Here is a 25,675-nt window from a genome sequence, read left to right on the forward strand (position 1 = left end):
CTTGTTGGCGGGTAGTAGACCACCACGAGGGAGAGGGGAAGGGAGGGATATCTGGGTCCACATGCGCCCCCACCATGGGCAGTCCCCTACAGGGTTGGAATGTTATTGATCTACAGTTGACCTAAACGTTGAGGTCGCTTGGGAATTGGGACGGGGAGGGATATATTGATACCGGCACGGTTGGGGTGCTGTTGTGGGAGGGAAGGGGCGCAGTACTTGGTTTGTTAATATGTTTGGGGGGAGGGTGGAGAGGGGGGACGAAATCAGCAACCGCTCAGGCAACTACGGATGTTGGAGACTACGAAATACAGGGCACCCATTCACATGGACTGGGGGCGGCACTAAGAGTTTGGCCTCTATGTTGTAACCCATTGGGCATTTATATTACAGAGCACACGCACACCCTGCACTGACCAAATTGAACTTACTAACCTGGAATGTTAGAGGGCTGGGGTACCCCCGAAAGCGGCGGCAGATCCTCTCATACCTTGATAGGCACCATGTCAGCATAGCGTTCCTCCAGGAAACACACATGGACCCTAGGGACAACCCGACGTTTGGGAGCAAATGGGCCTCAAAACGAGTATTCTCGTCCTATTCCACATACGCCAGGGGCACCGTGATCCTCATAAAACGCGCCACTCCGTTTGTGTGTGCGGGACTGAAGAGAGGTAGGGATGGGAGGAGTTGTATGCTGTGGGGCATGCTGGGCACGCAGTCAGTTGTGCTGGTGAATTGCTATGGTCCTAACACTGACGACCCCGATTTTTTTACACTCACTCTGTGAACAGATCACGGGGGTTGGGGCCACACATGTACTATGGGCAGGGGATTTTAATACAGTCAGCGACCCCCAGACGGACAGATCCAGCGCGCTACCGCACCATTACACCCGTAGTCAGGCGGCGATGGCCGGGCTCCTCACACACGAGGGACTTACCGACCTCTGGCGATACACTCACCCAGCGGGAAGGGAGGGTACTTATTACTCGACGGTGCATGCAGCCTGGTCGAGGCTGGATTATTGGCTGGGGTCCAAGGGGTTATGCCACTGGGTATGTGCGGTGGACCACCTGGCACGCACTTTTTCTGATCATTCGCCAGTGTGCCTCACACTGGAGATACCGAACCTTATTGCCAGTCCTAGAGGCTGGCGACTGGTCCCTGGGGCACTTCTTGATGAGGCGTTTAAAACTGAGCTAGAGGAGGAGATAGTGGATTTCATAGCCCGCAATAAGGAGACGGTGGCACTGGTGGGCATGCTATGGGAGGCCTTCAAGGTCACAATCAGGGGCACCTGTATATCAAAGAGCTTTGGAGTCTTGAGGGACATGCAGCGGCGTCTTCGCCTGCTCGAGGGTCAACTAAAAGTACTGGAGGTAGATATCTGGCGCGAGGACTCGGGTGAGGGGAGGGCTAAATTGCGTGACACCATTACTGACTACACTTCCACAGCTGAACGGGAGGCAAGGTTTAGGGGGAAATATGTAACTGCCAGACACTATGGTGAGGGGGGCAGGCCAGGACGCGCTCTGGCTCGCGACATCAGACGACCACGGTACACCAATTATGTGCTAGAAATTGAGGATGCACAGGGGGATAGACACAGGGATGGCTTGGAGATTCTGAATACTTTTACGACATTTTACGAATCGCTGTACACGTCTCAAGGGGTGAATACAACGGACTTTGCTGCCTTTTTTGGGGACATAACGTTGGGGTATTTTAGTGGGAGGCAGATGGAGTTTCTGGCTGCCCCATTTACGCTGGAAGAGATTCGTGACGCAAACGCCCAGTTGCCATCGGGGAAGGCGCCCGGGTCTGACGGCCTACCGGCTGAATTCTATAAATTATATATGGACCATCTCGCACCGGTGTTGCTAGAGGTATACTCTGAGGCGCTGGAGGCGCAGGTATTGCCCGCCACAATGAGGGAGGCCCTTATTATATCCCTGTTGAAACCTGGGAAACCCCCTGAGAAGTGTGATTCCTACAGGCCCCTATCGTTAATCAACGTAGACATTAAAATCTTAACTAAAATGATAGCGAATCGATTGAATCTCCTCATGGATAAGCTGGTATTGCCAGACCAGGCAGGATTCATACCCGGGAGAGCGACGTCTCATAATTTGCGCACTCTCTTCTCTATCATGCATCAGGTTGCCCCGCACCTCCCCTTGGCTGCTATTTTTTTGGACGCCACTATGGCGTTCGACTCGATTGAGTGGGACGATCTCCACGCGGTCCTGCGTAACATGGGGTTCCCGGTGGGATTCTCTGCTTTGATACGGTTGCTGTATACCGTACCAGTAGCTAAAGTGATGATAAATGGTCACACCTCTACCACCATACCACTCTCCCGAGGTACCAGACAGGGGTGTCCGCTGTCGCCTCTGTTATTCGCGCTGGCTGTAGAACCATTGGCGGCGCGGATGCGGCAGTATCACCGAGACAAGGCGCTCAGCTGCCCTATACGCGGACGATATGACTCTCTAGGTAAAAGACCCACAGACTAATTTAAATCCGCTGCTGAGAGAGTTTGTGCGGTTCAGGGGGCTCTCGGGTATTCACATTAATTGGGCTAAATCCCAGATTTTCCCCCTTACTTCGGCCGTGTCACGTTTCCATACCGACTTTCCATTGGAGTGGTGCGACTCCACCGTAAAGTACCTAGGGGTGCAGGTCTCCGCGGATCGGGAGGAACTCATGAGAGACAATTATGGGCGGGCGATAGAGACAATGAAAGACACTATAACACGTTGGATTGCCCTGCCTCTGTCCCTTGCGAACAGAATATCCCTGATCAAAATTGTAATCCTACCGAAAATGCTTTACTACTTCACGAATATCCCCTACCATCCGGGAAAAGTTTTTTTTTGCTAACCTGCGCACTGAACTCTTGCGGCTGGTGTGGGGAGGGAAGCAGGCCCGTATCAAGTGGGACGTTCTGGCTCGACCATATGCGGCAGCCGGCTTAGACCTGCCCAATTTTGAATTGTATTATCAGTGCGCCCAGGCCCATTATGCGCACTACTGGACGAGCGGACCGCGGTACACAGCGCATGTGGCCACAGAGAACTGGCTGGCTGTCCCCATACCGCTGGCTGGGGCATTGTGGAGGCACACCTCCCATCGTGAACACAGTCCCGATACTGTGGAGTGCGCGGGCCGCGCTTGGGCGTGGATTGTGAAACAGACGGGAGTGCCTTTGTTGTACTCTCCGCTGCTCCCGCTCGTGTACCACCCCCGCATGCCTCTTTTGCAGGAGGGAGTTTTCAACAAAATGAAGCAGCATAGGGGACTAAATACGTGGGGGGACCTATATAGAGACGGCAGATTCATCACGTTGCAACAGCTTTGTTCCGACCCTCCCCCCACCACAATGGACACCTTCCTGTACGTCAGGCTCCGAGCCGGAGTTCAGGCCGTCACACCGGACTATCCGTTAGAACCGGCGACATCGCCCCAGTTGCATGCAGTGCTGCGGGCCACGACTGCCTCTCACCTGGTGTCGGCCCTATACCGCTCAATATACTCGGACGGAATACGCGCAATGTGCTGCGCGCAGCAAATGGGAAGAGGAGCTGGGACAACCATTGACTGACCGTGACTGGCTATTTAGCTGCAGACAGACAGAGCAGGTGGCTGCTAACAGTAGGCTCTGTGTCACGCACTATAAGTTCGTTCAACGCTACTACTACACCCCCGTGAAACTACATCGGTTTGGGCTGAGGGAGGATACTAGGTGCGACAGGTGCGGGGTCGGGCATGCTGCATCTGGCATGGGCATGCCCCTCTGTGCATGCATTTTTGTCTCTGGTATTTGACGCGGTTGGGAAAATGATTGCCACCCCTCTGCCGCCGACCCCACAAATGGGTATCTTGGGATGCACGGAGAGCATACCGGCTCCTCATAGGAAATTCGGCTCCTTTTGTCTTCTCCTGGCCAAGCGCAAGGTGGCCTGCAGATGGGGGAGAGGACGCGCCCCTAAGTTTAAGAGCTGGCTGGAGGATCTGATACGGTAGCAGGAAGAACTAACTCTGTATGCTAACCTTCTGCCGACCGCCTCCAAACCCAGAGACATATGGGACCCTCTAAGGGGGTACCTGCTTCAGACCCCTCAGACACAGGTTAATACCGTTGCTTCTACATCCTGAGCTTGCCGCGCGCCGGGGGGCGTCTGGGGTGCGGCGGGGGAGTGCGGGGCCCCTACCGCCGGGTCTCTTCTGTGCACGCGGGCTGCCTGGGCCCCTATGGCCTCATATTTATATTGGGGTGTGTAACTGACATGGGTGTGGGTGTGCCGGGTGGCGCTTCTGCGGGGGACGCGGGTTGCGGGACTGCTGCGTCCCGCCCCCTCGCCGTGGTCTCATTACATCTAATGTCGGGCAAGTATGATGGGTGATCTTAAGATTAAGTTCTGCCCTGACCCATACGATAAGTCCACCAGATGGGCGGCCTCGACCTACCGAGGTAGCTGGTACAAAAAAACAGGAGAAGCCCAGCTTGTACAACGGCTCAAGGCTCCAGGTTTCCTGGAACAAACACAGGTCATACCCGTCAATAAAAGCATTCCAGTCCGGAAGAGAAAGCTTGCTGCGCAAACCTGCCACATTCCACGAAGCAATCTTAAGGTGGCTGGGAGGACCGTCACGGGAAGTTGGAACACTTAGGGAATGATCCAAATATAGATCAGTGGTGTTGATAACCCTCTGTGATGATTTGGCGGGGGTAGATAGTTCTAGGCCCAGGGGCTTTGATGATGTAATAGGACCAGGAGTAGAACAACCTAGAGGGAGCAAAGAACTAGTTGAAACTCCTCCTCTACCCTGGAGTCAATCGACAGTCTCCAAACTACTAAATCGATTTTGGGTGGGGATAGAATCTTGGGGTGGTAAAGGTCTCAGCCAACCCCCTTGCGGCAATCCCCTCCCATTCCGCTGTACCAATGTCCACCCATCCATTAGTGAAGTAAAGTGACCGGGAGGATAAAAATAGGTCAGAGGGAGGGAGCGAATAGATGCTCCTAAGCTTGAGTGTCTCCAGTTGCAGATATACTCAACTATTTTGGGGTCATTAAAGTTGATTAAAATGCAGTCCCCCCTTATGTTCTTAGCCAAGTGACCTACCCATGGGACCCTCCTAACCATGACTATCTTGCACGCTGTGTGCATTGGCAATGGTCTATTTTTGTTGAGCCAATGCACAACCCTGTTCTTCAGAGTTATAGGAGATTCGACTTCATGCTTGGCCAATTCGGGGACCCCTGTTAAGATAACCACAAATGGAGAAACTTCCGGTGGCAGATTTGGAATATTTTCCCTCCTGGAAACCTGGGAAGTGGAGATCCTATCATCCTCCTTAGGCTGAGATATATTATACTGGGAAGGTTTAATGGCAGCAGGCGCAACTGTACCCTTGTTAGCTTCGATTAGGGCCTGATAATCTAAGGGCAATACTGGGGGATCTTTTGGAAGAGCAGGAGCATTTTCTACTCTAGCAGTATCCGATGAATTGGAAACCCTAGGATGGGGAACGTACTTTAAAGAATCAGTAATTCCCCCGAGACCTTGCTCAATCCTTAGTAAATGTTGTTCAATCTTACAAATTCTATCCACCACAGGGCGAAGGAGAAGCCTAATTGAATCATAAATATTGTGCAACTCAGGGGCCATTCCCTCAGCCTTATCATCTTCCCTTGTACCCCCACTTGCAGCCTGATGTACCGTTGTAATGGATGATGAATGGTCTAAAGGTACAACTTTATTTGCTATGGCAACCATAGCGGGCTGCTCTAGTTGAGCAGGGGGCATTCCAGAATTTCTAATATGACACAGCTTTCTGTTTCTTTCTACCAGTCTACTCTTCCCACCTTTGTTAATAGAAGGCCCTTGCTTATTTTTAGAAATAGCCCCAGGGTGCCTCTCTCGCAATTGCCTAGTGCTAAGCTCCGGTGCTATGCTAGAGGCAAACGGCAGCAAACAGGGGGATGTCAACAACGAGTCAGAAACCGTGGGCTGTTCCCCCAGAGAAACAACAGTTGTTCCACTGGGTGTTAGATCTGAAGTCGGAGAGACTAGACTTATACTGACCTTAATTCTGTGAAGTTGCGTAACTCCAGTTCTACCGATTTTAAATTTTTGTTGTTTTGGTGTCAAATAATTTATTACATTTTACTCAATTTTTCTAAACTGGCGTGGGATTTCTCTTGTGTTGTGTTTTCACTTTATTAATGTTGAGTGCTGCTTAAATACTTTACTCATTGTCTCCAAGTTAAGCCTGGCTGCTATTGTGTCAATCTACCAGAGGGGTAAGCACAGGTTAATAAGTGTCACCCTGGCAAGGGTTTCAGCTGTTACTTGCATAGTTTCACCCCCTACACCAAAAGCTCAATTTCTCAAACTTGACCATAGCCATGGTTTTTTTTGAGTGAGGCAGTTAGGGATATTGCTTATCCTTTGACTGCTACTTTATACACCTCTCAAAGTGTTGTGTTTGAGTTTACAGAGTTCTCTTTTTCAGAGAAATTATAGTGGTCTTTCATAGCTCTCCCATCAACCCTTTATCCTGCTGGATTCAGGTATACAAATTCCATTATGATTGGACCTCCTCTCTCGGCTGATTATTGTGGATGAAATTGGTGCGTGGTCCGATATTTGTTAGATGCATAGACTTAAGAATGCAGAATTTCTGTCTCCTAGGTGACATAATATATTCTATGTTAAAATTGGTATTATGTGCCTTAGAGTGAAATGAATACTGTTCATCATTGGGTTGCTATGTTTGCGCCAGATATCCATTAAGCCCAAAGCATCAATAAATTGATGTAACTGTGTGTCTTCCTCCTGCTTTTCTTTTGCAGTCTTTCTAGATCCTCAGACAATGTTAAGTTCATAGGGACCCCAACCACCAGTAGATCGTCCGATACTTGTATTAAGAGTGGTTCGACTCTTTATACAGCCACAGATTACAATGTGGGCGGGAGGTATACTGACCCGAGGATAAGTCTCTCCCTGCCCCAGGATCTCACTAACCCACGGTGGAGCAATCCTGTGGATCAATGCATGTATATTCCAGCGTAAATGTTCTGATTTTTTCAGGAGTGAGATTTGGCTCTTGGAGTGTATCAAAAATGGGCTAGCACTTGGCATCCTCCCCTTCCTATCATCTCACAGTTCGAGCCTTTCAAATTTTGTTATTTATTAGCTCTTTGTGCTCAATCCCTTATTTTTTTATTTCCAAGGACATTTATATTCTAGGATAAATTATGTAACTCATTTCTGTTTAAGCTGTGCCTTGTTATTAAGATGCTGTTTTTTTGGACTGAGCTAGTTGTGATGAACTCCCTGCCCCATAACAGTGACCCCGCCCGAACTCCCTGTGTCACAGGTTTCTAACTATACACAACCCCAGTGCAAAGGGGACCTGTCGTTCTGAATTTCCTATAATTTGTATTTCTACTATGTATTCAAAGCTTGATGGGCCCTTTTTCTCGCTTGCCTATTAATCTTTGTGCTCTTTATCATCTTCTCAGGCAAGTCTGTGTAACTATTATATTGATATGAGGACATTTACTAAGTTTCTTTGTGGACAGTCAGGTCTCTTTATGGATGTTTCTACTCCGCAGCATTTCAAGGTAGACTACCAGATCAATGTCGATTCGGTTTTTGGGGGTGGGTGTGAATTAGGCTAATGGCCGCTGCCTACCATAGGACGGAGTACCCCAGTAGGTCATTCAGGAACGATCATGTGGCATGTTGGTGTTCCCTCTAAACTCTCTTTCCCTTCTTTCTCTGTTTCCCAGGTTTTTGATTATGATCCCTTATCAGGTTTCTGTCGCTTCTTATGTCATTCTGTGGTGAACTTGCTGTTATTTTTTGTGGTGAGTTATCTTTGCTTCTTGCTTACTCATGTCAATGGTTGCATTGTGTTTGCTAATGTTTTTCGAGGGACCACTCTTTTTTCCAGGATGGTGTGGAGGGTAGAATCTCTTGCGCACTTGCTGTTTGTATAGGAGAGTGTACAGTTGCTCCCTTCTGGTTCCATGGGTGAGTGTCTGTCCATGTTGTGTCGAGGGCAAACAGGGAAGGGGGCTAGCTTCACCCCTGGCCCTGCTACCGGTTTGTCTTTTTTTTTTTCTTTCTCCTTGGTTATTCACCTGTGGCATGGGATTGGCAGTGGTCGCTGGTGAGAAATACCAACACCCGCCCATGTGAGGGGTTGTGCTGTAACTTGTCTCAGTGGTCACAGCTCCCTGCAGTTGCGGGTGGGAGCTGGACTGGGGGTTCTGCCCCCCTTCACCTTCTCACCTGGGTCTGTGCCCATTGATCCACTCTCAACACCGGTGCAGCTTCTTTTCAACCCCTCTGCCACTGAGCCCCCCCGATTTTTCTTCATTTGCCTGACTCCCTTCACGCCAGATGATGGTCAGGGCATCAACAGGCCATAAGATAAGCCCTAGCAATGGATTGCCAGGGGCCACCTATCAGATTGCCGCCCAACACAGCATTTCACTGTTACTCTTCCTTCTTTTTCGGTGTGCTGGCCAAATCTGATTTTATTACACACAGTTAGGGGATTATTCAATCCTAGCCAGGGAGTCTCAGCTGAGCGTGGTCATTTTGCGCGCATCATGTCACTTCCTGTTTTTAATTTCTGTATAAATATGGAACAAGGCATTGTGGGCACTATCTAAACTATGGATGAACTCTATTAAAAATCTGGGCAGGTTCCATAGCAGTGACATTTCTTTGGTGAGAGTTAGTCCTTGCGTTTCACCATCAGAACCACTTACACCCCAGCAGCTGTTTAGTGAGCAAGATGGAAACTATGGAACTAGAAGTCATGACAAATTGTGTGCTCTTGAGTAATCGCCTTCCCAACCTATTTCTCTGCTCCTTTTTTGAAAATTTGAACGGAGATGGGAAAAATTGAAACCAAGCTTAACACTGTGCTAGTAAGTATGTGATACGAAAATAGGACTCTAACCCAACTATTATTTGATTTAACCCATGGGGAGAGAACATTTATAAATCTGTAAACTAGAAGTCCACTGTGGTGTTGGTACTCATACTTCCGGAACGTGGGAACCCATACCGACTAGGTGTACAAACGGGGCAGGACCCTTGGTGGCTGTGTGACTACAGGGCTACCCCACGTATAGAGGGCCCACAGGATGTTTATCCTCTCCTAAATTGGGATGGAGTGATTTTTTAACAGAACATTTACAATAAGGAGCAGCTACCTGCCCTTACTTTGCGTAGTAGTATAGGGAAGTTCCCTGAAGAAAGTTAGTGCACCCTTTATGGGGCTAATAGGACAGAAACCAGTTGGCAATAGGGTCTTAGGACCATAATATCCCTGGACACCTACTTATCTATTTTTATTATCAGTGCCAAACCCAAGAATAAAGGGAAACTGGGGTTTGACACCGATTTTTAATCTTTAAAACCCCCTGGCCAAACAACATCTCATCAAGTGCTCCCTGAAATTCTGGTTGAGCCCACCCTGACTTCTAGGCGTCAGGGTGTCCCGATGATGAAGCATGACACCACTAGGGTGTGTGAGGGAAAATAAAAACAAAAGGACTTGCTTCCTTCCCCACACTTAGGTGGTGTCTTACACTTCGGATAGGGTATACCACCGTCTGAACTAGCAGTGTACTGCTATTGTTGGTTGAACCATCGGGGGAGTACTTATAGGGATCAGTGTTATTCACGGGAGGGCGTACTCCCTCATTGAATTCCTCTCTGCCCCTTGCCTAACTAGGGAACCACCCTACCTTAGGTTTGTGTATTGAGTTTTGGTACTCATACTTCACCTAATTGTTTGATGATAGTCAAATCATATCCTTCCTATTCTCTTAATTGGCGTTATGTGATAAAGGTGGTCGAGCCACTGAAGAACTCAAGCCACCTCGAGCCAAGTGCCAGGCTTGTGCTGGGGTTGAGATTCTCTTGACCCTCTAGCCAAAACAAACTGAGCCTGCAAATAGCTTCTGTCTACTTCTCACACTCTAGCCTCGTGCTCCAAGAATTAAAGACCAAGCATTAACTTGTGGATGTAAAACAAGGGACGGAAAGATATACCCATCTAATGGCTGAATTTCACAGTTTGAAACCATAAAACCTGGGATCAATTCTGTCTTCTCCACTTGACCAATTCGTGTAATCCTTGGCAGTTGTTTCATTTCTTCTTGTCTCCTTTTTTCATTCTCACATATGATCACCGTGTAATACATGAGTTTAGCAAATGTGCTGTACAAAACCTTATCTTGTGTTTAATTTAATAAACTATAATGTCCGTGCATAATAATAAGCCAGGCCACACAGAAGGAGCACATGACAACTAACTTGCCTCTTGATTCACCATAGGCGTAAATCTTTCTAAAAGTATGTGCGAATACTATTGTTTAAAAATACTTCTCAATGCACTTACATAATCTGATGCACTGAGGTGAAATGCTTTTGCATGTTAATAAAATGCACTTTTTGAGGAGACGTTCTCATATTTTTCCATGTTTGTTGCAAGAGGTCTTTAAATATGAATTGTATTTGAATTTATGTAACTTGTGCTTCCTGCATCTAATGCTGCCTTACGCACAAAGACGATACAGATATATGAAAAATAAATATACATAAAATATTAAAAATGAAGGCGTTTCTAAAGTTGTCGTACAGGATAATTTCTTTGCTTCTATTCCTTTGCTTCAGTTGATTTAAAAATAAATACTTGCCCCTTTATTTAACAGCTTTTTGTATGTCATTACTCAGTCAATTAAACAGCAAGCCATCACTGCTGTTTAACAGGGTGCTGCATGTCATCTGAAATATATTTACACATCAGTGGATATTGATGGCATCTGTGTTAGACACGAGCAATCTTTGAGGAAGTTATAGTTGCAAAGCTAACTGTAACTTGGAACTTTAGGTGATTTTTGAAGTTGTGAGCTGTAATGATTAAATTTGTTTCGCCTGAACCAGCGCGTGCGTTGCTCTGGTGAGACTTTTAGTAAGGGGACTTCAAAAAGCTGACCACACGCTTTTTGTGTGGCCTAAAGCGTGCGGTTATGCGCACGGTTACGCACACTGGCACCATCTGGCTTTCCTCTCTCGTCATGGCTCATTAAGCACATCTCTCGTGGGCATCCTTATGATTGTGCTGCGGGGCTGTGCTTGTGTTTTAGCACTTGTTGATTCATGCCACTCATTCTGTGTAAGGCGGGGGACAAGCACGTAAGGTAAACATCTCAATTATAGCTAGCATTTAGCGTCTTCTCAATCGCCGTGTGTATGTGCACGCGACGTAATTGCTTTAAAAGAGCAACGTTGCTGTGACCGGCCGCCTCCTGGATCCATACCAGAGCCGCCGCCGGGTAAGTGCCTTCCTTGCCTTGCAGTCCCTAATCAGCAGACGCACGGCCTTTTTGCTATTTTTACAATGCCTTAATTCAGGTTATTTAGGAAATGCCCTAAGCCGCTCGCAGACACGTTTATTCACAGTTTGACCCGCTGATGTGTCGGCGTTTCATGGCTACAATTTATCTGTAATTTATGTCTTGCCAAGCCGCTCACCCTCTTTCTGCATGGCTTTCTGGGATTTCTAAATCACAATTCCCACGACCTTCATGTTTTACTCCGCAATTAATTCTGTTCTCATGTTTGTAGATATATTACTTTCGAACACCCCATGACACTTTTACGATAATATTTGCAAGATTAGCTTGTGACCCTTTTAAGCCTGCAGACAGTTTAATAGCACGGACAGTGTCCGTTTATTCATCACTTTTTATAGTGAATTGGTACCACATCATATGGCTCACGGCAAAACCGTGTTAAAGATTATGCATATTGTATCCTCTCATGGCTCCCTCAGATGGGGGAGACTTGTTTTTCAGCAGTTTTTAACTAGAGCCTCTTTCTGCAGGTTACTAATCAACAGTGTCGGATACCTAGATGTACTTGTGACACCATCCACCTCCACTTTCGTACTGTAGAAACTTCAAACAATTCACAGTGAGTCCCTTTGCGAGGGAGCAGGAATTAGTGTCTGTCTTCACGTTATTGATTCTCTAATAAGACTTCTCTTATCTTTTTCGTCTCTGCCTCTCTTTAGGAGCTCACAGGCCCTTCTTCCAATGTGGTGCACTGCTGTTCCCACACAGCCTATCAGCCAGTTGAGAAGCAGGCTGTCACTCAGTGGTTTTTTTTTTTTTTGTAGAAGTGCACTTATTATTCAATCATAGCAAACAACATTCTGATAATTCTGGGCGGGAACCATTTGAAGACGAAGGGCCTTAGAACTGAGTACATTTGTTACCCAGAGGTTTAATAATTTCAGGAATTTAGAAGACTCTTTCAGGTAATGCTTGGAAACCTGTAACTTTCGCAAATTTCTAGACATGGTCCACAAACATTTTAGTAAAGTTCCACCTCGGAACACCTAGGAGGATGTGGCATAACGGCCAGAGATGCCAGCTTTGGAACTGGGGAACTAGGTCTGAGTCTCTGTCGGCTCAACATCTTGTGATTCTGGGCAAATCCCTTAATCTCCCCTTGTTTACCAAAAATAGATGTGCACGTGTGCAATGTAACTGGTGCTCATGTAAAGCACTCCAATACCTTCGGGTCAGAGTTCGTGCTATTTAAAACTGCACAAAAAAAAGAGGCGATTTACAAGCACAAAACACAAAAACATTTTCTCCTAATTCCAAAAGGGTTTTGCAATTGTGAATATACCTATTTGTGCTTGTGAGTTTCACTTACACATACATGCAAGGAGATTTAACAATGAGGCAAACCCTCTAACCCCCCCCCCCCCCCCCATGAGTACCATGGAAGACTAAGGATACGTTTTTCCTCCATATGGGAATGGTTACTGGTCTTACTGATGTTTAGTTACAAACAAGAAGTAAAGATTAGTACTTGTAATATTAGAAAAAAAATACTCCATTCTACTTCTTCTCAATAAGCATTGCAAGAACGAAGAAAACAAGAAGAATCTTTTTGCCTTATTCTTTTTTTAATAAGGTCATTCAGTTGTACATAATGTCTTATTGGTTGTATATAAGGTAACACAAATACTTACAATACTTTTTTTATTATAACTTTTCAACATGCTGCACAACAGCCACCCTGCTCTACAACATAGCTTATATACATTGACCACGCCAATAGCTCTGGCTAAACACTTATATGGTCCTAAAGGCGAGGCCTATTGGCTATGCCAATGCTTGTTATAATGATGCTTCTCTCAGTGGAGAACCATTGTTTCTGTTACCAAAGATTTTCAGTGATTTTTGATATACTGGGTCAATAGTCCAAAAATTGCTCATAACCCTGTCTTGCCTTATTGCTGAGAATTGGATGTGCCTAGAATGTCTGTGTGCAGGTTCTGCCTTCAGGCATTGGCTTCCTTTTGTCCTTTGGCACTACCCAGCGCCTCAGGGCGAGGCCTTTTACTAGATCCTGCTCACTACCCACCTGCACCCAGAGCACCCTGTACACTGCCTTTGACCATGCCCATGCAGACTTTGGGTGCAGGGCATGGTTGCCAAACCCTACTTTCTGTCTCAGATGGGCTCTGCGCAGGGAGAGTGATCTTGGGCCACCCACTGTATACATTTCCCCCCCAACCCCAGTGTACTCGGGCCATGACTTCCTAGCTCTCGTCTCAGGATGTGGCCTTCCCTCATTCCCTATGCCTAGTCTCCCATCATTTTTTCCCCTCATCTATAGCAGTGTTTTTGGCTTAGTAGGGTAAGAACATTTTTGGAAATTTTGTCAACCGGGAAGAGATTTCTGAAAGGTTTAATGCATCTTGCGTTTTTTGGTAGTATTTTATTTGGTGGCTGAAATGGCCTTTCCATTCCTATGATGTGTCTCCTAAATGTACTCATGCAAGACTCTGCAGTCTGTTTTTTTCAGAGCAAGTTTTTTAATTGTGGGAGCTGATTCACTTAACCTCATGAATAATGTATGTAGTGTTACCTTGGCTACTTCAGAGTGCTGGCACATAAAGAAAGGCAAAGTTGTGCGAGTATTTGAGAGTTAGAATCCAGCCCAATGTAAAGTGTTCAGCTAGATCTGACTTTCTTTGGTCACTCATTTGGGTCTTCGATTTAGTCGATACCTAGGTAGAAAAGTGTAGTTTTTAACAGTTTGCGAAAAGAAGGTAATCAGCATCCGTACATAAATGGGGGTTAAGATTTCTTTAATTTTGCCCCCTGAGCCTCCATAGAACTTCTGCCATACTTTGGTCTGTTATTGGTGCATTTTGTGATAGGGTGAACAAGAAATGAATGCAGATATTTGGCTTGAGTGTAGTGGTATGCCAGATTTTGAAGTTATGCTGGACCTTTGTCCCAGTATGCTTTGTGCGTAACAACTTCCCCCGCTGGACAGTGTGTCCAGTGGGGGACAAAGAAGGTGGCCAGCGGGTGGGGGCAGGTATAAGGACCTGGCCCCAGCCGGCTGCACACCAGAAATGACGCCCCAAAGGCGCCAAACGTAGTAGGGACTCCCAGAGTAGGGGGTCCCTGCAACAGGGAGCGGGGCAGTGCCTCATGCGGCACTTAGGGGGCCGCCCTCTTACAGGGCCCAGTGCGTGCGCCGCCGGCAGCTGCATAGTGCCGATAACGGCAACCCTCCGCTTAGCAATAAGTCGTGCTGTGCAAAATAAACAGTCCTCACAAGTCTTGTTGGGAACGTTGAATTTGATTCTGAATTCAACTGGGAGCCAAAGGAGTTTTCAGGGCTTGTTTAATGAACATGTTCCTGTTTATTGAAAAGTAGGCAAGCTCTAGCTGCCTGAATTTTGCATTCTTTACTGGCTTGTTGGTTTGGGAGGATATCGTTGACTATGTTGGAATAATCTAATCCGGTTATGACCAAAGCACTTGTTCACCCATGCCAGTGGTCAGTTTGAATGAGTGGCAAGATTTTGGGATGGAGGGAGACTTGAAAGTTAGTTTCCTTTACTGTTATATTGATTTGTTGAGCAAAATTGAGGCCTGACTTGAAAACGACTTCGGAATGTCTGACATGTTGTGAACCCCTTTTACAAATAGAACTTCATTCTTTGATCCGGTCATCCAAAAGTAGTCCTGATCTGTGCATTCAGCAAAGCTATCCTACTTTTCGGTGCTATTCTTTAGACGAATGGGTATCACCTGAATACACTTTGTTTTACCTGATGATGGTATACCACTTGAGCCAGTGGAAGCATGTAAATATTGAGGCGTACTGGGAAGAGGGTGGATCCCTGTGCAACTCCGCCGTACACTTTGCAAGAGGATGAGTTGGCTGATTCTAATGGTAGCTTGAAGGGGGAAAAAACCATCACCCCTTCTCCCGTTCGGAGTCCGGTTTGTGAACTGATTCACAAAACCTGGACCTGAATTTGTTTTTTTGTGTTATTACAAATTATATTTTCACGCCCCTCTGGGGTGTGGTCTTGTATTCCCTGGAGCTTGCACACACAAGGCACCCTCAAAAACATTCAAATCAAATTTTGTTTACTGGGAGAGTTGATCTGCAAAATGGCTGCTGGGGACGTGCATCTCTGCCAAGTAGATAAAAAATTCGAATTTGGAATAGGTTAACAAACCTAACTTAATTTTCTCTCATAACTTTATCTAAGGCTATAAAAAAGGATCTGCATCAAAATATTCCCAAAAACTAAGTGGAACCATTTGGTACGATATGTTGTAGTTTGGTTTAAAACAGTCTTGGAAATCTGAATGAAAAATGCAACTTTCCTTGTGTCAAATCTGAACAAATCCTGCCAAAATAAATTCTAGGTACCTTTATACCTTGTCATACAGGTATTGCCAGCCATAACAGAAACATTTCCTACCCATCTTGAGGGACCTTTGAATCCTTTTAAGCACGTAAAAGTGAAGATTATGCTTTACGTTCTCAGTTTATTTTCCCAGCAGCACCCTTTTTAAAGGCTCTCAAAAACGACATTTCCCGTGGAACTCAGTGGTGGGGGTGGGGGGGGGTGTAACTCAACAATCTAATAACCAATCATAATGCTTCTATCCTTTGAAGAGAATTCTTGACTTGTGGCACCTCTTACTTCGCTCGACAGTCCTGTTTCTGACCTTTGCCTATGAGAAAACCAGGACAATATTACTAAAATATGTTCTATCTGAAATTAAAAGAAATGTCTTTGCATTCTAACACAAAAACTACATGCACACCAACTGGAATATTATAGAACAGAGAATTCAACAGAACATACTTTCATTATTTATCACCAAACAAAGAATCATCCTCACCCTAAAAACGGTCCCTATGCCTTAAAGGGAGGGAACAGATAAATCATATTCTGTGGCAGTGATAATCCTCTCCTCTGTGTACGTAGTAGAATTGAAACTTTCCTTCACGATAGCTAGGAAATGTTATATACTGTGTCAGGATCGGAGGCAAAGATAATGCTAGTCAAAGCTTTTTGGCCACTAGTGGGCCATGTCCTTCACCCGGTTAAAAAAAAAATAAAAAATCAAAGATGGAATCTGCTGACCCGTCAGTGGCATTCTTCATATCTTCCAGCCTCACTCCTAATAAAAAGTACTTAGATGGCATGCCACACCTGGGTGAATGGATTCCATACTTATTTACATTAATATCCGCTGCATCACCCAATGGCCAATTGTAAGAGTTTAAACCGCCTTAAACAGTTTCCTTAATGAAATCAGACGTCCTTCTTAAAGGAGATCAGATTGCCCTCGTCATAGTCTCATAATTCTCAATGCATTGTACTGTGCATAACTTGGGAATATCTCTGAAGGCTCTGCAAGTTATTACTCTATATTTAGACTTGGTTCTTCTGCAAATTGTGAACACTACCCCCATTTGGGGAAACATTCTTCTAGATATGTCTAAGGCCCTGACATCTGACACTTTCTGCATTAGATCATACATTGCCCCATTCCCAACCTGCTTTCTTTCCTGGATGGGTATTTATTGTCTTTCCATGATAAAAATAGTTTCAGCACTCTACTCACATCTCATAATTCTGAGTATCCAGGTTCTAGATGCAGAGAAAGGTAAATTCCCCTCAACAGCTTTCTGACCATCAGATGCTTCCCAAACGGGTTGCATCCAGTGGGACATGACCTGCGATATAGCAGAACGCAAGATATATATTGACCAGTAAGCTTCTGTAGCTGTCTCTGACAATACATTAAGTGTATATGTAAGCTGGGCCCCCACAGGAGCTGTGACCTGTCACACAGACCATCTGACCCATCTTTTCAGACTTCTCTTTATAACCTGACCGTATTCTCAACCTAAGCCTTCTTGATGAATTCCTCAGACCACTCTAAAGAGCCCAGAATTTTTCATCAGCCCGGTAATCCTCCATATCATTCAGAGCAAGTTCCTCTCTACTACTAGCTGATGTGAAAGGGTTTCTAGGCTCACTAGATGTACTGATGCTGTGGGAGAGGGGATAGGCGAATCCCAAGAAAGTTCCATCAGAATCGGATACTAGACTTGCGGTTTCCAAGTTGGAGTGAATGTGCTGTATCCACTGTCTGTTTTCGGTCCTAGGTTGATATTTTTGCGACCATCCCAAATGGTAGGAAAGCATAGCCCTTCTCCTGACTCCAGTCCTAAAGGAAAGTGTCTGTGGATGCAGCTCCAGGGTCTAGCCTCCCGCTAAAATATCTTTAGACCTGAACGTCCATTGGTGACGCAAAGCGGCCCACTGAAAATGGTCCTCATATGTCTTCGATCCTCTGGAAGGCTGCCAGTGCCAGCTCTCCGAGACTTTAGTCCTGTTGATGTCTGGAGTGCCCCCCCCCCCCCCTCCGTTTTTCACTCTCCAAGGTATTCTTCTGTAACTGTTGCTTGCTTTTCCTGGCAGAAATGCCAAAAATTCATTGGCCAAGATCTTGGAATTTTTTCTTCCAAAATGTTTGATGTAGTTAACTGTTGAGATGTTGTTCTTCTTCAGCAGAGCACAGCAGTGGGCCTACTACTTAGTCCAGTATTTGGCTACAAAGAAACCCGCTAAGAGCTCCAGGCATTTGATATACAGTCCGAGGTCCGGTTCTGACCACTACCCTACCGTAGATAGTTCTCCACATCTTGCACCCCATCCCAGCTTTCTGGCCTTTTATTCTATCACCAGGTCTGGATTAGGATGTTAAAGGCCCAAGTCTCAAAGTAAGGTGGTCAGTCCCATTCTGAGATGGGCCGTCTTGAACCTCTGAAGTTCCCTGTAGTAGAAAGGTCCCAGGAAGATGGCCTGGATTGATGATGATATAAGACTAGAAAGTCTTGCTATCTGTCATAATGTGGTTTGGGGAATGGACAAGGTCCTTTTGAATACTTGTTGGATCATTCCTTCTGTGTCGGAAGCTTGAGGGTTATCCTGACCGCATCTATGATGAAGCAGAGGAAGTTTGTCTCATGAGAAGGGGTCGTTGTCAACTTCTCCCTGCTGATGATGAAGTCCAGCCATTCCAACAAAGCAACTTGTGATCACGCAAGGGAAAAACTCCCGACCAGGTCTTCTGTTTCGTTAGGAGGATTTATTGGAGATTGTTTTTTTTTCCTTAATAATGAACACGCATCAATGTCAGGTGGTCCCGGGGAGATTCTTTTCTAGAATCTCCTTAGTAGTCCGTTCTTCTCCCTTCTTCTAGCTTGTACATTAGGGGTCTTGACGGTATTCTCCTTCTCTCCTCCTCCCTCGTCCTTGGTACAAAGAGGTGGCGTCAGGTTAGTGCCTGTACTCTTCGTGGTTTTCCCGTCCAGTGGCGTAGCTAGGGGGGGGCGGTGGGGGCGGTCCGCCCCAGGTGGCACTATTTTGGGGGCGGCGGCCTTTGTAGTTTACTTGGGGACACTCACTGACACTACTGTCAGTCAGTGTAGCTATGCCTCTGGCTTTACTGCAGCTAAACAGGAAATGAATTTGAAATAATAATGAAGGAATGCGGATTAATACATTATTTTCCATCCATGCCTTCCTGCCTCCCCGAGCGCCTGACAATATTGAAAAGACAGGAACTCAGCGATGCGGCGGTCTCTCGGGCGTGCAGGAGGCAGCAACGCTTTAATGCAGCAGCAAACTACACCGCAGTGGAGGCTGCGCAAAAGGCCTGCGTGGGAAAGTGCAGCGGGAGCGGTATTATGTGCAGGAAGGTGGACTTTATTTTACACTGTGCATACTGTAAATGGCGGCAGGAGCGGCATTCGGAAGTATAGCTTCTGGCTTCCTTCCCAGCATGTCGCTGTAGGCACAAGCTTGGTGCGAGTTTTCTGAATCAAGTGCGTGTTATTTTTCACAACAGTTCCATGATGTATGCCAACTCTGCTGCTCCCCGCAGTAAATTAAGATTTAAATATCTGCCCTCTGCGCTGGAGCAGGCTGAGTGTGCTACAATGTAGCAAATATGCCCGGGACCATATTTCCTGCGGCCTGCGGCGCCGCACGGCTTTCAGACACACTACCACACTGAGACTGACTAGGGGGCCCGGGATTAAATCCGGATGTGACCGCCGTAGTGCCTCGTCAAGACCTGAAGGAAGAGGAAGTGAGGTAGGTCAGATTCGGTGGGGAACTTAAATCTGAGTCTGAGTCAACTCAAGTGACAGTCCTCGGTGCGCTGCTGACTGCACAATAGAATACATTTATGAAACCCCCTGGCGCTGCCAGAAGGGCGACCAGATCAAGACCAGTGTCAGTGACTGATTCATTTCTGTCACAGAGACACTCACGGCCGCCGCGCATCAGTGGCATCAACATCGTGGTGATGATGATCGCGGGCACAAAGTGGTGCGGCCAGGTGGGGGACGGGTCAGTGACTCAGTCTGGGAGAAGACTGGCGAGTGCATCATGCAGTGTGCTGCAGCTGTGCAGCCACTATTCGAAGCCCTGTGCGGCAAGCAGACAGTCTGAACAGTTCATTAAGTGTGTGTTACTTTGGCCAATGCGTGCTGAGCCGTTACTGACTTTGCTGTACACAGTTTATTATAACTTGTGTCAGCGCCGCTGCGAGGGGCACGCACAGTGTCTGATCTGATAACATTGGGCTGGTGCTAGTGACTCGCTCCACGTCTCTTATTTATATGCCATTCTTTGCGGTTTTTATTATATATTTCACAGACGCATGTTTTAAACATGCTAATTATGTGATTGGCAAATGTCAACCACATGTTCCAGAGACTAGTAAAGACATATATAATATATACACAAAAAGCAAGCCCTGCACATGATAGTGATGTACTAAACAGTACAGGTGCCATCAGCATATTGCACTGATGCTAGTGAAGTATTGTGCACTACATGCGTTAGTGATGTGCTCTCCAGACACTAGTGCTGTACTGCACTCGGCAGATACCAGCATGGTGCTGTGGGGTGTCAGTAACAATTTTAGCTCATTCTAGTTATATACCTTATGGATGCTAGTGACTAACCAGGCCTGGCCTGATTTCACACAGGCTACATTGGGCTGGCTGGACTGAGCTCTGCACCAGACACCAATGTTGCAGGCTATCAGCAGTCTGTGCTGCGCACTCTGACGCCTCTGCCCCAGGGTCAAGAGAGCCTCTCCCTGTAGCACCACTGAGGCCACTAACTTGGGAAAAACTTGACTAATGTCTGCCTTGCGGCTGGTCGCCTTGCGACTGCCTTGTGCCCCGAGAGAGAGCCCCTTCCGGTGCCCCTGCCTTGCTATTGACGCCAGCAACACTAAATTGAGAAAACACGGAGAGCAGCACTGGAGCCATTCTGGCACATTCAGCGTTTCCCACTCTCTGGTAAGGTTGCTAAATACTGCCATACTGGTCATTTGTTTATGTTGATTTAAAGCTCAAGAATGACAAAATTATAAAAAAAAACATTGTCTTCATAAAGTTTATACATGTTACTATGGGCTTTGTCTTTATTTACTTTAATTATGAGACAGTTATGTTTAACTTCGCAGCTTCAAAACACTTAAAAGTATGCACTGATGAGGGAAAAAATCTCGGCTTTTTGTATGACCCCGAGCCAGGACAATACAATACGGATCATGCCAGTAAAAACAACAGATTAGTGGTAACCCTATAGTGACTGGTACAGTAGGAACTACCTGGGATCTACTGCAGTAACAGTGAGCAATAGTGAAGGCAATAATCCAAACAGGCCAGTCCAACCCTGGTCAGGCTCAGGTTCTTCTTAATGGCAGGAGGGTGAATGTGCACACTGAGCAGCATTTGCTGCTGCTTTTGGGCCAGTCCAAGCCTGGTTGGAGCTACTTATTATTGTGGTGGGGAGAAGGCTTTAAATTACATTTTTGTCAGAGGGTGTCTCTGAGTGTCACTTAACACCAAGTACGATAATGTGGCCCATCCATAGCTGCTTCCTGTTGTGTGTTTCATGTGAATTGTAACACTGTAAAACCTGACTTGTTAATCCTAAACACTTTGCATGCTGAGATTAATAGTTTTGTCTTTTCCTATCAGAATGAATGCACATACAATATCCACAGTACAAAATGCACCTAGTTATGGAAAGCAGATGTGCTGTGATCAATAGGAAGTGCACTGCAGCAGTTTAAAGATCTTTTTCGAGTTTCTCACAGCTCAAAAGGGTATAATTTGTATTGTTTATTCATTTCCATGGACTTCATTGCTAGATTTTGCTCACGAAAAATTGTCACTCATAGTGGTTGAAATGTCACTCATAATTGCACTGCAATTTAAAAAATGTCACACAGCAATCTGAAACCTTAGCTGCTATGCCGGCGTGGCTGCCACGCAGTGACACACTTGCTGGGATAGGGGAGCAGTTGAGACTCAGACAGATGTGTGGGAAGGGGACACATTGCATTGGGTGTGTTGAATGCTGTGGTGAGCAGGATTTGAGCGTGGCTGTGCCCACCTGTGGAATTGTTCTGTGTGGATGGTGGGGTGAGACATAGGCCGTTCGGCACATGGGTCGGGGCGGTGAGAGATGGGCCCAGACTGTGGCGGGATGTGGGAGTCCCTGGCACGGATCTCGATTACCTTGGGCCTATACTGTGGATTCATTGGAGTCAGCTGACTCGCGGACTCCGGCCACCGCGGTGAGCATGTGCGTGATGACATGGTTGCTGGGCAGGCCTCGGGAGAGCCTGTGGGACGCGCGTGCCGATCACAGTCAGGTAGGCTGACGGATATGTTTGGAGGTATTAGGAAGAATCACACCGGTATGGTTGGGCGAGAGGCCCCGGAGTGCTATGCGCGGCCCTCTGCTGCTGCGAGTTCAGATGGTTGACACTTGCTTGCACTGGTTGGTGGACTGGTGTGGAGCCGGCATTCCGGTGATACATGTGAGAAATATTTGTGCCTGAGGTTTAACAGTGGGGTGAGATTCGAAATTCGAGTCGAGACTTGGCCTCGCACGGTCATGGGGCTGCGGATGCCTTGGGCGGCAGTCTGTGGGATGGCCCCAGGCGCCACGGGCTCTAGCTACGCCCCTGTTCCCGTCACCACACCCATGTGCTCTAATTCCACCACTCCGTGCTCTGGTCTTAGTGAAAGGGGATAGTTTTCTTTAGTCCTGAGTAAATTTGGGACTGTGTCTTACAGAAGTGTCCCGTGGCCTACCTCCCACCACTGCTTAAAAAAATACCGGAAAAATGGCACTTGCCTGAAGCCCCGGCACTCCGGGGTCGTGGCAGGGGTCGTCTCTCCCTCCTTTGCCTCTCCTGGGCTGTCGGGTGCAGTCCCGTGGAAATCCTTTGCTCTCCGGGGCAGCTTCTCGCAGTCCTCTTGAGAATCCAGGTTTGTCCCGTTCGTCTCCGCCTTCCTGTTTCCATCGCTTCCCAGGTCGTCCTCCCCTTCCCGTTTTTCCTTGCTTCTGCTTTTCACCGCCTTCATTTCCCAGTTTGCCGCCTGTGTCATCTCCTCCGTGTCTCTCATTGGTCCAGCCTCAGACGTCATAGTGACGTGCGTCTCGGTGCCTAGACCATTATCTCCGTAGTTCGTTGGAGAGAAAGTTGCGGCTATTAATGAGTCTCTGTGTGTCCGCGATGCCTGATCACAAAACTGCTGCACATAGACGATCCACCAGTTTCCTGTGGCATTAATCCATCATGAGGATGCCATCTTGCCAAACAATAAGATGAGTTCCTTCTGCTCTGAGTGCCTCCATCACTAGTTTCAGAACCTTTGCAAAGCACCAAAGTGCTGAGGAAAGTCTAAAGGGAAGAGACTTTCATTCGAACACTTGGTGTTTCCAGATGAACTGCAGAAATTAGTGGTGTGTTGGAAAAACAGGAATTTTATGGAACTTGTCCTTCAAATTTAATAATACAACCCAGTCCCTTTGTCTTGGGATGTCTCTGAGGAGGTGGATGGCCTCCATCTTGACGTGGCAAAATACAACCTATCCACTGAGTTCCTTCAGGTTGATAATGGGGTGCTGTCTCTTGTCTTTCTTTTCTACCAGGAAAAATTGGTTATGGAGCCCCTGAGGTGCAGCAAAGCTAGGTAAATTGGTGACCTTTGCAATTGGGTCCACCGTCTCCTAATTTATTAACATAGACTCTGCCTTGCACAAGGAATGACCTGCCTGTACTAGTGAGCCATAGAGTTCCAAGTGGAACCCCCACTCCCCACACCAAAGGTTTGTAATACTCAAGCATCTGTAGTTATTTCCTGTCAGTTGTGAGCAAGCTTGTTTAACCTTCCCCCTATTTTTGCCTGAGAGGGAATGTTAGTACTCACCAGAAAAACTTCCTGCATTAGGATTGCCTCTGCCGAGTCCATTGTTCATCTTGCACTCCCAGTTCCTCTGGAGTGGAAGAAACCAGCAAAACGGTTCTGATCTTGCCACAGTTCTCTTTTATTGAGGAGCTTGAGTTAAGAAGTTTTCAGCCAAGCGTCCCTTTACTTGTCTGGCCCCAAAGAAAATCTTGGACGCAAAGACTTTAAACGATGTCTGAGCTTTTTCTAGGGATATAAAGAGGGTTTCGATTTTTTGTTCAGTTTTTTAAGGATTCCTGAAAAGACCCTTGATTGCTAGAGGGCCCAACTCCGAGGAGGGCATGTCTCCAAGCTTAGGGTCTTCATGATAAGCAAGGATCTCTGTGACTCGTTAGTGATATTGTAGTTGGCATTCCCCAGCAATATCAATCAGCTTTGCTCAGGTCTAATATTTTTGTGAGGGGTCCTGTGACATTGAGTAGCTTGTCCTGGCATGAACACAAAGAGCAATAGATCCCCTTCCCGAGAACTTTGATCTTAATCATGATGGTGTCCATCTTACTATTGACGTATGGGGTCATTGCCACCTTTCCTTATAGGGTGGGCAGAGTTGGAGGCAACCTTGTTCACTGAGGTTAATTTGATAGAATGAGGAAGGTAACATGTCTTACCCGGGTGAGTGGTTCCCCATATTACTCGCCTGTGCAATAAGATCAGAAAGCCAGCCCTGCAGTGAACTGGGGGATTAAAGACAAATAATTAAATAAAGCAAATCTGCATAAAACACAAGGTGTCTCCAACAAGTAGCTCATGAGCTACGTGCGAGTAGCTCTCCTGTGTGCAGCCCAGCATATTAATATAGAAACTTTTGATTGGTTGGATTATTTGAATACCAAATTTAAAAACCATGTATCTGAGACGAAAATGTGTTATTTTCAGAACTCACATGCTAATGTTTGGAGAAACATAGTTACGTTTTCACAATGAAGTAAAGCTAATGTTTGAGTTGGACAGATTTATTACTCATTATTTCCTTGATGGCATGGGGACTGCAGCTACAGCTGTTATGCTTTATCCATGTAGATGCATTCCAAATTGATAGTACTTTTTTGCTTTACTGCTGGCAACTCTGCCGAATACACTAATGTGATCCCTGCTGACAATCTTGGATCAGGTGGTCCCTATCAGATCTCTAATGTTAGTAGCTCTGGATGATTTTCATTGAAAATAAGTAGCTCTTATTTCAGAAAAGGTTGGAGACCCCATAACGTTCAAAGAGTACTTAACTGATATTAGAGCAGCGAATAAAGAGAGACCATAGGAATTCAACCGTGTTCCATTGCAAATGTAGGTTGTAAAAACCTTTGAAATTGGTGCAGCTAGAGAAATAAACCAAGAAAGTCAATCCTCCGGTCCTGATTTATAATATATGCACAAATAGGTGAGAGTGATGTAAATTTAGTTGTACGGAATATTTTTTAAGACTGTTTTATTCATGCTGCTCTGTTGCAGAAGATTTTTATTTGAATTTGGCTTAGTACCCTGGATACTTTGTGAACTGTTTATAATGTGGTTTTATTCACAGACCCTGGAAAAAATATTTAGGGAGGCTTTATAGAGCTTAAAACATGTGTTCTCTATTTGTAGTTGCGTGCATTCTAGAGGATGCACCGAAATGCATTGTTGTTTTGAATATCTCATTCAGTATATTGGAGTATGTGTTTGGTAATCACTCCCTTTAACACTCCGTAGGAGTGCTGCAAAGTAATTCCATCTAAGATATGTGATGTGAAATTGTGCATTCTTGAAGTGGTACCTAAACCAAAAGAGAAATAAAATAAGCTCTAGCCAGTGTGCCCTTGTGTGATTTATACCTGTATGGTCGCTATCAAGAAGCTAAAAATAGTCAAGAACCAACATAATGCGGGTAGCTATTTTATCAAGCATGTTATGTATGATTGTGTGTTACTGTTTTACTACACTCCCA

The 25,675-nt window shown here is 46.2% G+C and overlaps 1 protein-coding gene across 3 annotated transcripts in view; it reads left to right on the plus strand.

Annotated features, from left to right (window-relative positions):
• Nucleotides 1-25,675, plus strand: part of USP30 (ubiquitin specific peptidase 30) — a 302,545-nt gene that overhangs the window by 24,160 nt on the left and 252,710 nt on the right. The window contains exon 4 of one of the 3 annotated variants that reach the window (XM_085636305.1): nucleotides 7,806-7,883. The exons of the other annotated variants lie outside the window; for them this stretch is intronic. Coding sequence (XP_085492431.1) covers nucleotides 7,847-7,883 — 37 coding nt within the window. The 5' untranslated portion in view covers nucleotides 7,806-7,846. The remainder of the gene's footprint in view (nucleotides 1-7,805; nucleotides 7,884-25,675) is intronic. 3 annotated transcript variants of the gene reach the window in all.

This window comes from Triturus cristatus, chromosome 11 (genome assembly GCF_964204655.1).
Source record: "Triturus cristatus chromosome 11, aTriCri1.1, whole genome shotgun sequence".
NCBI lineage: Eukaryota > Metazoa > Chordata > Amphibia > Caudata > Salamandridae > Triturus > Triturus cristatus.